This window comes from Eulemur rufifrons, chromosome 16 (assembly GCF_041146395.1).
Source record: "Eulemur rufifrons isolate Redbay chromosome 16, OSU_ERuf_1, whole genome shotgun sequence".
NCBI classification, from domain to species: domain Eukaryota; kingdom Metazoa; phylum Chordata; class Mammalia; order Primates; family Lemuridae; genus Eulemur; species Eulemur rufifrons.
Genome location: NC_090998.1, coordinates 76,476,097 through 76,489,624, shown reverse-complemented (window position 1 = coordinate 76,489,624; position 13,528 = coordinate 76,476,097). Strand labels below are relative to the sequence as shown.

Here is a 13,528-nt window from a genome sequence, read left to right as displayed (position 1 = left end):
TGTCCAATTAAAAGCCTTCTTTAGTCCTGGTCACATTTCAGAATTTAGAAAAGGAAAATCGGGTAATATAAATGAAGAAATCAAGAAAGTTCATATTTCTGGCTGATAGGACAGCCAGTTGCCGGAAGCTCAAAGTGAAAGGTTCTTGTGTGTCAGTCCTAACAGTGATGAGACAACAGAGAAAGGAAAAGAGACAGGGTGTGTGAAAGCCGGCAGCACTTTCTAAAATAACAGTAGCACCACATCTATAGATATCTGTGAACCTAGTCTCCTTTTATGGCATCTTTTACTTTTTAATGAATTTACGCTGTTGGTGAATTATTGAAATGGTTTCCTCTCTCTCACCTTTTATGTGTTTTCTCTCCTATTATGTTCCCACCTGTCTTACCTGGAAAAATCCATCAGGCTAACTGTCAGGTAGGTTCTTCTTGATGTTTAATGTGATTATTAGGAGTATACATAGAAGGAAGTGAAGTACACAGACTGTGGATGACTGGTAATGAATGATAAAACTAAACAGAAAGGGCACATACTAAATTATGGAGAAACTTTTTGCAGATGCATAAAACTGTATGAGCTGCAAACACTAAGCAGACTAAGCCAGTGTGATCATCTATCATAAGAACTCCGCCTAAGGGGATATAGCAGCTCTAAATGATAAAGTAGGTTACCTGGCTTGTCCAGCATTTTGCCGTGGCTCAGAATACAGACTGCTCCTGGAGGGCTTAATTGTTATAGAGCAGTATTATATCCTGTGTGGTCACAAGTGATTCTGCTGTAAATATAATATCAGCTTTTATGGATTTGGCTGGGTTCAAGAATGATTCACAGTGATGTATTTTTCTCCCTATTTTAAGTACATATCCAAGCATCCTCTGTGCCTTGAAGAATGAGAGTGACTAGGAAAGAAGGGGCATATATTTTGTTAATGCTGAATACATCTTTGGAGTTAAATCTCACACGGTTTAACTCTTGTGAAAGGAAGGTCGCTTGAAATCGCAGTAGGAGACAGAGCTCTTCATTCTCCCTTTGGTGTCAGGGAAGACAGTACTCCTTCATCCACAGGAAGCAGCAGAACAAGGTCTTTTTAGATCTTCCAGTTCAAGACAGATAACTTTATAAGCCCAAAGTATAGCTAAGCCCAAGAGAAGGGAGAAACATTTAAATTAGAGTGTACGTGGTATGTATTTGATGTGTGTGTGTGTTGTTTTTAATTTGAGCTCATTTTTATCTTTCAAGAGGAAAAATTATGTGCTTCAGTTGCCATGCAACACAACCTGCTCTAACAGCTTTCTAATTTTAATTTCAGAAGTCTACAGAGCAAATGAAGAAGGTCCCTACTATTATTCTTTCTGTCTCATATAAAGGAGTCAAATTTATTGATGCAACAAATAAGGTAGGTACCACACCTCTCTTTGGTTTAGACACCAGATGCAATCCTGAGTATGTGATCTAAAGGCCTTGGCCTGCCATCATGCCCAGCATTCACCATTTAATCACTCCTAACCCTTCACTTCCATACATATTTCCCAGATGTACCTGTAGATACACACACACACACACACGCACACACACACACAGAGAGAAAGGGACCGTATGGGGTTGGAGGGCTTGATCTGAGATTCCCATAAATATTTTGCTTTCACTTTTTCATGATGCCTTCTCTAATAGACTGTGGCCATTTACTATCTGGCATGTTCCTTTGGATCTAGATAACATTGAAACAGAAAAAAAAAAAATCACTTGTGGATTGAAAACAACAACGTCATCACTCCTCCATCAGAGGAAATGTTAGCAGATGAAAGGCTAGAACATGTGTCTTTCCATTTCTCTAGAGATACAAATGTGTCCTTCCTTTTGATACTCATAATGAATACCTGACACAAGGAACACATTCTCTCACTTTTTTAATTCTATAACTGCATTTAATTCCCAACGACTGAGATGGAAGAGAGAGTTTCACCTGTATTATTTTCTTAAGAGACACAATAGAAAAGAAGCCCAGGCCATGCAGTGACTTTGCCGTGACTTTGTCCTCACAGTGGGAACAGTGTGTGGGCTCTGATGTTAAGTGTGGACAGCTGGGTTGCATTTCACTTAAAAAGTGTCCTAGAGTTCTTTTCTTGGCAAAGACAAGAGAGTCCCGGTGCTGAACTAGAAAACTTGGGTGGGACTGCTGGCCCTCTCCATAAACTCAGAGCTGACTGGCTCCTCCTCACAAAATCCCAAATGTCCATATTTTTATTCTTGCATCCTTTCCACCAATAATGTACAGAAAAAGGAGAAATGAGGGCATCACCATTGGTGAATTCTGGTTTTTTTCTGGAGTGCTCACCCAGACCTCCCACCCAGCCCCACTCCATTTTGGAGAAAGGGAACAGAAAGGCGTGAAACAGGTGAACGTAAGCTATAGTAAGTTAGGGTCAAGGCAACCGGATTTAGATACCAGGGGAGAGTTCCACGAGCAATGACTCTCTGGTGTCTGTAATAAACCCAAGCATCTGAACCAACCAATTGGAAGTTTTCCTCATTGGTTTACTGCAGCAAAGGGGTTGTTACATCAGCAGTCAGATAAGCAGTCCCCCAAGTCTACTTAGGAAAACAACCTCCCAGTTTTAGAAAAAATTCTGAAACCCAGGTGGAAAGCATGTAACCCAACATCATTGCGCTGGCTGACAATATCCAAAGCATTCTCTGAGTCAGATGCCTGACGTGATGATTTCAACGGTGCAATATGTTGTTGACAGTTGTTGTCAGATTACAACTGTGGAGACTCAAATAAGAACAATCCCATTTGGTTTGCTTTTTTATTTCTTGGAAGCAACTTTAATTCCTGGTCCATAAAATTACTATAGCTTTATAGTCATTTGGTTTTAAAAGTTCCAAAACATTGTGGAACTCTCCCTGCAGATACCATTGCTATCTGCTATATCTAAATAATTTTAAGAGGTTACCAGAGGATGGGAAGGGTAGCGGGGAGGTGGGGATAAAGTGGGGATGGTTAATGGGTGCAAAAATTAGATAGTTACAATGAACAATATCTGATAGCACAACAAAGTGACTGTAACCAACAATCAGTTAGAGTATACTTTAAAATATTAATATTTAAAAGAGTGGAATTGGAATGTTCCTAACACAAAGAAATGCTAAATGCCTGAGGTGATGGATACCCCAATTACCCTGATTTGATTAATTCACATTATATGCCTGTATCAAAACATCACATGCACCCTATAAAGATATAGAAATATTATGTACCCATAATAATTTAAAATAAAAAGGTTTTAAAATTTTTTTTAATTTTTTGAAAAAGGAGAATCCAAGTTCTTCTATTTTGGAAAAAAATAAATAAATTTCAAGAAAGGCTTTAGCACTTGGATTTTTTTTTTTTTTTTCCCTAACCTGGAGCAACTGTCTCTACCCCGTTTACACTTGAAAAACTTGAATAGCAATATATTTTCAGTGGATGAGTTTGGCACTCTCTTAGATGAACAATCTTAGCAGACTTGGATTCTGACAATTTCTAAGCAAGTGGTATTTGCCCTGAGAAGTTCCCACAGTCTTAAGGCTGTCATTTCCTGATGCCAGTGGTATGCCTAGATGCGTCTGGATTAACAGCGTCCTCTCTAAGCCACTCCCCACAATCAGGAATGAGGGAGAGCTCTGTCAGTTCTGTTGCATTTTGCTTATCGACACATCAAGGGATGTAGACGTTGATGCTTCTGTACCTCCAGAAGACACTTCTGCTCCAGTCCCTGATAATTAGATGAGTTGTCCATGGACCTCTGCTCACTGATGACTAGCCTTTGGAACCATTAGCACAGAAAGATATGCAAGAAGTAATTCTGTGTAAATGAAGGCACTAAATAAAGAAAGCCAGTATATTTTTCAAGTCCTTGTAGCGCGGTCCTCTGCACATTTCCAGAATCTAGAGCAAAGGCAAAGTGCCTATGTTAGTGGCAGGTGGAGCCATCCTCTCCATGACTGTATCACAGCATATGTCTGGCTTTTTCAGGAACTGGGGACAGTAACCTCAAGTGGCTATGCAGGGTCCCCATCCCAGTGACCTGCAAGGTAGCTGATCTCCCCTGGTATGACAGTAGGTAGGAAAGAGTGGGTGACTCAGGGCAAGAGTCTAGTAGTTGCTGTGTGGGAAGCCAAAGTAGAGAGAGGTTGTATTTAGAAGGGTAGAAGAAAGCAATAGTGAAGGCTACATTGATGGAGTTGGTCCGTAGAAGACTGAGAAACACTCCCACCAGCGGGGGGCAGGGGGTGGGGGGAGGACAGGCTTCAGAAGGCATGGAGTATCCGCAGTTGAAGGATCATCCTCACTCAAGCTGTGGTGCGAAAGGAACCGTGCTCAGATACCTAGATTCTAGCAGTGTCTGCAGTGGCATCTTTGTATGCCATTTTGTCCTAGAGCACAGACCACAGCAGGGAAGGAGCAGTTTGATAAAGGAGCAGACCTCCCCTGCTGGGCAGTGTTGTCTCGGTGGGTCACTTTGATCCCAAGTGAAGGACTTGTGAAATGCAAGCACGGGTCCTAGCGGCCACTAAACCTGTAATCGGACACAACTAAAGAGCACACTTTACAGTTTGTATTTGATGTTTCTGTTGTGCTTTATTCTTCAGCAGTGCTCTCCTAACCTTGCATCTCTTTTCCCCAGGCTGCTCAGATCCGGGGAGTGTTTAGTCTGCGCTGGGCAGTTGCACTCCTGAGCACTGGCCTTCACAGCCTCTTGGTCATGGAGAAGGACCCAGACTTGATTTCCTCTCTCCCTAACCTAATCCTTTTTCTGTGACTCCACAGCTACCTTCCAACAATTAGTTTCAAGTACAACAGATAATTAATTGTGTGTTAATTACTCTTCCCTTTCTATTAGCCCCCGTTAGACTATATGAAAGATGAACCCTCTAGTGAAGCATTTCTTTCCTCTGATTCTAATAAATAAATGTCTTTGTCCAAGTTCATGGGGAAGGGTTAGAGGCCTAGTTTTAAATTCACAAATGTCTTGTCTAGCAACTTAGGAAATGAATTGAATCACTGATCTTGATTTAAGAAGGAAGAAACGGAAAGCGATCTTGAATTTATTTTTTGTTTGTTTGGTTGGTTTGTTTGTTTTGTGGGTTTTTTTTTTTTTTTTTTTTGAGACGGGGTCTCACTCTGTAGCCTGGGCTAGAGTGCCGTGGCATCTGCCTAGCTCACAGCAACTTCAAACTCCTGGGCTCAAGCAATCCTCCTGCCTCAGCCTCCCGAGTAGCTAGGACTACAGGCATGCGCCACCATGTCCAGCTAATTTTTTCTATATATATTTTTAGTTGTCCAGCTAATTTCTTTCTATTTTTTTTTAGTAGAGATGGGGTCTCGCTCTTGCTCAGTCTGGTCTCGAACTCCTGAGCTCAAACAATCCACCCGTCTCGGCCTCCCAGAGTGCTAGGATTACAGGTGTGAGCTACCGCACCCGGCCTCTATCTTGCATTTAAAATGGAACTTGTAGTGCATTTAGTACCGACGTGTTTTAGGTAAATCACATCAGCTTCCTGTAAATCCATGGCCCAGAGGCAGCTCTAGCAGGGAAGTCAGTCCAGAGGACTGCGGCTGTTTAGTTACAGGACAGCAGATATTCCAAGAGGTGACACGGTTCCCACGTCCAGTGCTCCGCTGAGGACCAGGGCACATTTGCCTTCTTCTTCTGACTCCCCCTCAGTCTTGCCATCTGGCTAGAGTTGGAACAACGCCGTGCCGGGGTTTGTTTTTTGATTTTGTTTGTGTTTTGTTTTGGGGGCCTTTTGGCGGGGGGTGAGGAATGCCAACTGCAAACAAGGCTTAGGTTATATTTTAGGCACAAAATAATTTTGAACATTTGCCTAAACAGGTGCCCATTTTTTTAATAGCATATACTTCTTTAAGAAGCTCAGAGTCAAATTAAGACCACATTAAGCCCGGGTGCTGTTCTCCTCAGGATCAGGTGCCCTACCGGGTGTCCCCAGTTAGCCCTCGGAGGGGACACTGTGGTCCCTCTCGCTCGGGAAAAGCTGGCCTGGGAGAAGGTGCAGGAGAAACCCGCCACCTGTGGAAGCTCAGCCCGAAGGAAGCAGCGAGAGGCAGATTTCTAGGCAGCGTCACTTCATTATCACACACCCTTCTCAGAGCCACCACGCTAATTAGCTGGACCACACAATTCTGTTCTGCACGTGCAGGCCAGACACCTCTTTAGCTGTTTCTCACCGTGACGAAAGTCAGCAGACAGACAAAGCGTCTCTCCCTGTTGAACGTTACTAAGTGGCCAAACTCTCTGTCCCAAAGAAAAGGCAAGGCGTGCCTCTCTCCAATGCTTGTCTTGAGCTTTTTAAAAAGCTCTGGTCTCCTTAGAACACGCTTAGAGATGGGGGCTGATCAACATACGAGGAGTCCAGTTTTAAACTGAGGTACACCACCTGGACCTCATGAGGGCCTCGCCTTTAATTTGTGAAGGAGCCACTAACTTGCACGTGTGACAGGAGTGGAAAGAGTGTATTCCTCCTTGACTTCTTCCCCAGGGAGGAAGCCAACCATCCGGTCTCCGTGCAGTCTCCAGCTGTAGAATCCTTGGCCTTGGATCCATCCTACCCCTAGAGAACCGGCTTCACTGTTCTGCAAAGGTAGACGATGCCGAGTGATGGCGGCATTTCAACAGTGATCCCAAGTCCTTACTACGTTCGAGCACCTGCGCTAGATCATGAAGCTCTGTTCAAATTACCTCCCTACGTAGGCTATCAAGACAAATTCAAGAGCATATTTTTAAGTGCCAGTTAAGATGATAAAACTTATCAATTACTCTTACCTGAATGTAGGATATTGTTATTAGCCTACATTCCTCCTAGCTTAGACCATGGGACCAGAGGAACAAAAGTTTCTTTAGCTGTCGGGGGGAGGAGGCTGATTTTGGACCTTGGAGCTTCGCAGAAGTCAGGCCTCAATGAGTGCTAGAAGACAGCCCTGGGCTCCTGGGGAATAGACGAGAGGGGCTCCAGAAAACTCGGGGGAGGGTCAGGAAAGACAGAGGAGGAGAGAGCTGCAAAGATACGCTTTACCTACTTTGCAGCTTTGCCCAGGGCCACGGTGCTGCCATGCACCACTGAAAATCCTGGAGTGGCATCCTGTGAATTGGCAAGATTCAGGGAATTCAGTGCAATAGAAATCACAGGGTACTTTTCACAGTAACACTCTCCCCAGAAGTTGACCTACCTTGTGCTGGCATAGGATCTCAAGAACACAAAGTGCCACCTTGTTAAAAGTTGGTGCCAGTGCTCTATTTCCTGTGACAGCACATCCTGGACAGGTGAGACCAAATCCACGCAGACTCCCCCAGGGTACCGGCAGCCCCCAGTCAAAGTGATGGCCAAGGCTCTTCATTCCTGCTAACATTGCCCCTGCAAAGACTGTGGATCTTCTCATTTTAACATTCGTTTTAAGATGCTCTCATTCTGAATTTAGTTTTCTACTTGAAGAAGAGGATCGTGGCCTTTTATTCTGAAACAGTATCTTGCAACAGAATGTTACTTGTTTATGGGATTCCAATTGCAATTTGAGTTATTTTTGACAGAGCACTGCCGTGTAATGTCAACGTACAGGGCCACAGTGAAGAACGTCTTAATTTCATTTTCTTTTATGTGTTAATTCTGTAATTGCCTCCTAACCACTCAGCTTGGTAGAGTGAGGGACATGAAGTACTTGCTGGGGGTGCTGGCAGGGAAGGACATTTTGTAAGCAGTTTTAGGCATTGATGGCTGTACACAGAACACTATATTGCCAACAGGTTATTTAAGACTGTGCAATTAAAAAGTAATTAGGGTAACTAAAGCACTGAGGGTTTCAGATCTGTGACAACTACAGAAAACATAAATGGGATGTTATAAGATAAAAAAAAAATGATCGCACTATTATGTGATTTTTTTTTTTCTTTTCAAATACATCTGTGTATCAAAAGAACTTGCTAACAGGGTTTGCAGCCAAGATGCTCCATGGTTATTTTGTGCTTCAGGACAATGGTACTTAAACCTCTCCTCCCACTGGGGAGAGAAGGCACAAAGAGATGCTAGAGAGGAAAAGATGCAATCTCTCAAAGCAGTAAGAGAGAGGTGGAGATGATGAAGGACATTGAAGTGCATCTCAAAAAGTGCTTTCTGAGATCTGTGGTCAACCCCAAGTTCAATCCCAGCTCCACCACCTGCCCTGTGTAAAGCGCTTGATCTCTGAGTATCAGTTTCCTCGCCTATAAGATAATGATGGTAACAACAGCGCCATGTCAAAATTATACACAGTAGGTACAGTTAGGAAAGGGTTGTCATATTCACAGGGCCCTGAGTCAAGCAGGGCATCCAAAGCCTGAATATTGCAGGTGTTTCCCTACACCTTGGCCTCCATGGACTCCCTAAGAGAGAGCACCTTGAGGTTTCCGCCTGCCTGCTTCCTTCCCACCTGCCCCTGCTCTGGGGGAGTAAAGGCAAGGCACAAGAACAACAGGCAAGCATGGTGGCGAGGGACTTGGACAGCCTCCTGGGGTCAGAGCTCCCCTCATACGAAGGAAGTGACTGATGATTCTTTCCAGAAAGAATTAGCAGGAGGCAGTGCTGCACGTCTACAGGTGGACATGGGGAATGGAGAAACAGTAACATGCTTAGTAATTACTACTTTTTAAAAAAGTGTCTGCCACCCAGGCTGCTTCCGTGCACAGCACCTGGTGAGAACCACTGCTCCAGGATCTGACTATTTTAGGTTGTTTTTAATTCAATGAAAATATTTCTTCCAGACCTGGCATACATCTGCCTATGAATAGTGCAGTGGATTGCTTTGAATGTTGCTGGTCTAGAACATTCTGCAAAGAAGGAAAGCAACTTCTTCCCAGGTTACTTATCTTGGTTCTGAAATATGCTGGTTTGCAAAGGGAAACAATGGTCATTGATGTCATTTCTTCCAGAACATAATTGCCGAGCATGAAATTCGTAATATATCCTGTGCTGCCCAGGACCCAGAAGACCTCTCAACATTTGCTTATATTACAAAAGATTTGAAGTCCAATCACCACTACTGTCATGTGTTTACTGCCTTCGATGTGGTGAGTACCTACCCTCTCTAAACAGATTAAATAGTTCCCAAAATGTGCCTGGATTTGACTGAAAGCCCAGCATGTCATTAACATACTAGCTTGGCTTGTCCTGAGTATTCAGGTATACCAAGTGTATTCATTTGCCAGGGCTGCCATAACAAAATACCATGGACTGCGGGGCTTAAACAACAGAAATTCATTTTCTCACAGTTCTGGAGACCGAACGTCCAAGACCAAGGTGACAGCAGGTTTGGTCTCTCCTGAGGCCTGTCTCCCTGGCTTGCAGATGGCCGCCTTCTCTGCTGTGTCCTCACATGGGCTTTCTTCTGTGTGTGGATGTCTGGGTCCAAATTTCCTCTTCCTAAAAGGACACCAGTCAGATTGGATTAGGGCCCACCCTAATACCCTCATTTTAACTTCCCTCTTTAAAGGCACTGTCTTCAACTACAGTCACATTCGGAGTCAGTTCAACTCATGACACCGAGTATAAAGTATTTTGGCAAACAACGTTTCTGAGATTTTTCAATATTTTCATTTTTCCGTTCACCTTAGAATTCCACCCGTACGTAGTATCTCAACTGTAATTACTCGTTTACTAACTTCAGTTTTCAGATTTGAGAAATTCCTTTCTTTCTCTGACACCAAAATACAGTAAAGGTCTTCCAGCCTCCTTGTTCCTTCAGGGAGGAGCTGTCAGTTTCTCTAATAATACTGTTGGCTTCTCTAGTAATACTTAGGGCATAATAGGTGTGTTTGCCTCATACAGTATTTGCAGTTTTTTTGTATTGAATACTAATCATATTAGATACCTACAAATAATAATTGGGAACTTCAAGGTTTGTCCCATATGCTCATTCACAAGTTTGTCTTGTAACGATAGCCCTATGGTGTTAGCCACTTATATCTGTATTTGTCATTAAGCCAAAAAATAGTTCATATATTGCAAACTTGGAAAATGAAAAAAAATCTAAGAAAACTACTAATGTTCCTTGAAGATAGATAAACCCTCAATGCGGTACAAATTTCTTGAGGATATCTCTAATATAGCACATTAATAATTTATAATCAGAAGAATTTGAAAATGTCACTTTAGTTTGATTATTCTGCTCTGCTCACTGGGTTTGAAATATACATATTTAAAGAATCAGGAAGCACACGGAATATATTCTGGAGAGGCCGGCTCTGGTTCAATGTCATGGGTAGAAGACTGCTTGAAGCAATCTTTTGCACTTCTGACAAACACCCAGGGACCGAGGCCAGCCATAATCCAAAATTCACACCTCCTAAGGTGTGTGAGTCAGGCTCACGCTCAGAACATTTGTATCATGCTGCATGTTGCTCACCCCTTTTGGTTTTTGAAGATTGAAACTGGGAAATATAGGCTCATGGGCCTTTTAAAAAATTCTTCCTATTTGGGGAGGCATGAGGAGAACAGTGTGAAAGTGGTTATGTGGTTACCAGTAGGGACTGCAGAGCAAAGCCCTCCAAGTCTGCTCTAAATATCTCTGGATGCATTTATTTGCACGGGATTAAAGTGTTGATTAGACCCTATTTCATTCAGGGTTTACAAGGAAGAGCTGTGTTAGGTTTCTGGTGCCTTAAACATAACTTCCTGTTCTTGTGAAGTTCAATTGTTTCTTTAAGCAGTCAAATTTCATGTCATCCACGTATATTTTGGTTTCTGTATGGCAGTTGGACTGGTGCCGTAGAAAGAGCAAGCAGACCAAAGTTCATATCCCAAATCCGCTGCTGCCTTACTCCCTGATCTCAGACAAGTTATGGGACTTTTCTGAGTCCCAATTTCCTTATCTGTAAAACAGAGATGAGGGTTTCTACCTCGCAGGTTTTTGCCAGGAGTGAAATGAAAGAACATATGTAGAGAGCCTCAAAAATGACAGGTGTTCAATGTTCGTTCCTTTCCCACCGCCTCCTGCTCCTTGCCTGCTGACATCAGTTGACAGCCTGACGCTTTTTCTGCTAAAAAACATAAGATAGGTTTGTCAGACGTGTATTTATCGTCCAAAGTTTTCCTACTGCTGTTGCAAAAGAGTTGAGAAAATGGAGCCCATAAATAAAAATAGAAATAGAAACAATAGAAAGAAAACATCGACTCCATAGATTTTGCTGCCTCTATACAATGTTTGCATTGAACATCAACATTAATATTCTGATGCTTTTCAGGATGCATTCCAGCCTTTTCCTATGTATTGCAGCATTTCTTCCAATAAAATTGGTTTTTAAGATAATATATAATTTGCCTTCCTAATAGTATTAAAAGCATTTTTCTGCATGCAAACTAAAAATGATACCTGTGGACTCTCTGCCCCCGTGGGTTTGTCAGCTATATATATGTGACACTGGAATATTGAGGTGAAATGTGGGGGAAAAAATAGTCAACCGTTTAGTTTTATGATGAACATCATGTCCCTGATACACTTGGAAAACGTGTGGAGAACTGGTTCAACTTTTATCTTTTCATCCAGATGCTTGATTTAAGGTAGACATTTACTGGCTTAGGGTTCTCATATCGGTGCCAAAGGATTTTCATCTTACACAAATCCGCCATTTTAATCCTCTCTAGGTGAACACAGTTTGTCAAACTTCAAAAATAGTAACAAAGGCCACCAGCCCTGACCTGGGACTTTGAGCAATTTTGAAATGCAACAAGCTTTGCTTGCACTAAAGAAAAGCTTCTTTGAGCATGGATTTTGTGTCTTTATATAGGGCAGTTCAATATTCATTCCAGTCTTGAAGCCTTAAAATTCTTTTGATGTGATTCAGTCCCCTGGGCTGCCCCAAATGGCAAAAAAAAAAAAAAAAAAAAAAAAGGTAAAGAAGACCTTATAATACCTCAAATACACGTTTAACCTTTTATCTGATGTGCGTGGGTACATATACATTTTGATTGCAAAGGGATTGCTTCTTTGACCTTATAGACCTTTTATGGGTCACATGTTGTAATGATGCTATCATCACGTAGCATGTTTTTATCTGCTGTCATCAACAAAATTCAGTGATATCTAGGAAGTTTCCAGTTTCTGGACAGATTTGAAATTCAGAACATTTTCCCTGTGGTCTGGGAAGGGGGGCTGAAAGCCCAAAGCTAGGACATGAATTTAACATAGTTTACGTACTAGGGGACATTACCAGGCCTTAATGATGCTCAGATGGGAGGAGGGGTAGAGTGTGTGGTGCTTCTCAAGTTGGCCGTGGTAGCCTTTTTTTGGAAAGTGAGCACCTCACAGGGCTGGCCTTCTGCAGAACACGTTTTGGGAAATGTTGCATTTAATGATCTCTAAGCCTGATGCCATTGCTTAGAAACTTTGATAAATTCAGCTTGTGATATTTCCAGTTTTAGATGACAGGTAGATGAAAACAAAAAGACTAGAGCCAAATGGAGTTAGGGTTGTCAAGAAAAAAGCCAGTGGGTGCCCACAGGCAGGCACCAAGCCTGCTCTGTATTCTGGAGTCTATGCTCTCATTATCCTGAGAGCTGACTTCGATTCACATCTCTAATTTGCTGGGCCTGGAACACATCTCACCTGCTGTAGAACAGAAGGTTTCCCAAACTCCACCTTCTGGGCAGTGAAAACTTGGGGGAACAAGGTGGGTGAGTAGAAAAGAAGAATGTGTTATCTGACTAGGAGTTGTAAGGGTCAAAAACGGATTCAGCTCTTGTCTCCTCCACTCTTATCTCAAACAAGTCCAGAGAATTGCTCACAGATGGGACTGCAGGAAAAGAATGAGTATTTTAGTGGCCACCAGATCCCAAGACTGCAGTGATCTTCCTTAGAAGGCCAGTAGAGGTTAGAGCTAGCTATAACCAAGGTAATCTGGAAACTATTATCTTTTATATTTTATTTACTCAGTTATTCTAGATTTCTCCGTAATAGAGGTGACGTAGGTAGATCGGAAAGATTTTGATGCATTTTCTGTGGGAGTACCAGATTTGCTTTAAAAATCTGGGAAGGGCTCCTCATTCAATAGTTTTAAATGTTGAAAAGGTTTTTGTTTTTTTTTCTTTTTAATAGCTTAAAAGCCATGACATTGCTGCTAGACCCCTGCTAATTCTCACTTCTCTATAAAGAACATGTTTGCAGTCTCTGATATTTTTAACCGTGCTCACTTTTCTCTTACTTGCAACCCCCAAATTCTGTAATCTTCAGTGTGCAGCACGTGGCATGGCTGAGACTGGCTCAGGAACATGCAGGGAACGCTGATGACACGGTGCTGGGTGGGTGGGACTTGCGGGAGACAGAGTTGTCTATTCCCTCTGCTTTCTTGGCTGACGGTGGGCCCTGAGAGGATCTAAACGAGAGAAACAGAAATGACAAAATGCAGGAAAACATGGTCAGCCGGCTGTGTGGTTGCATTCTGTAGTACTCCACCGATACGTACCAGGCAAGCCCAGGCAAAGGGGAAGACAAACACTCCAGTCG

At 42.6% G+C, this 13,528-nt stretch overlaps 1 protein-coding gene across 45 annotated transcripts in view; it reads left to right on the top strand.

The window, feature by feature from the left end:
* Positions 1-13,528, top strand: part of ANKS1B (ankyrin repeat and sterile alpha motif domain containing 1B) — a 967,677-nt gene that overhangs the window by 928,247 nt on the left and 25,902 nt on the right. For all 45 annotated transcript variants that reach the window (XM_069490549.1, XM_069490550.1, XM_069490553.1 and 42 more), the window contains 3 exons: positions 406-417; positions 1,310-1,396; positions 8,961-9,098. In XM_069490549.1, coding sequence (XP_069346650.1) covers positions 406-417; positions 1,310-1,396; positions 8,961-9,098 — 237 coding nt within the window. The remainder of the gene's footprint in view (positions 1-405; positions 418-1,309; positions 1,397-8,960; positions 9,099-13,528) is intronic.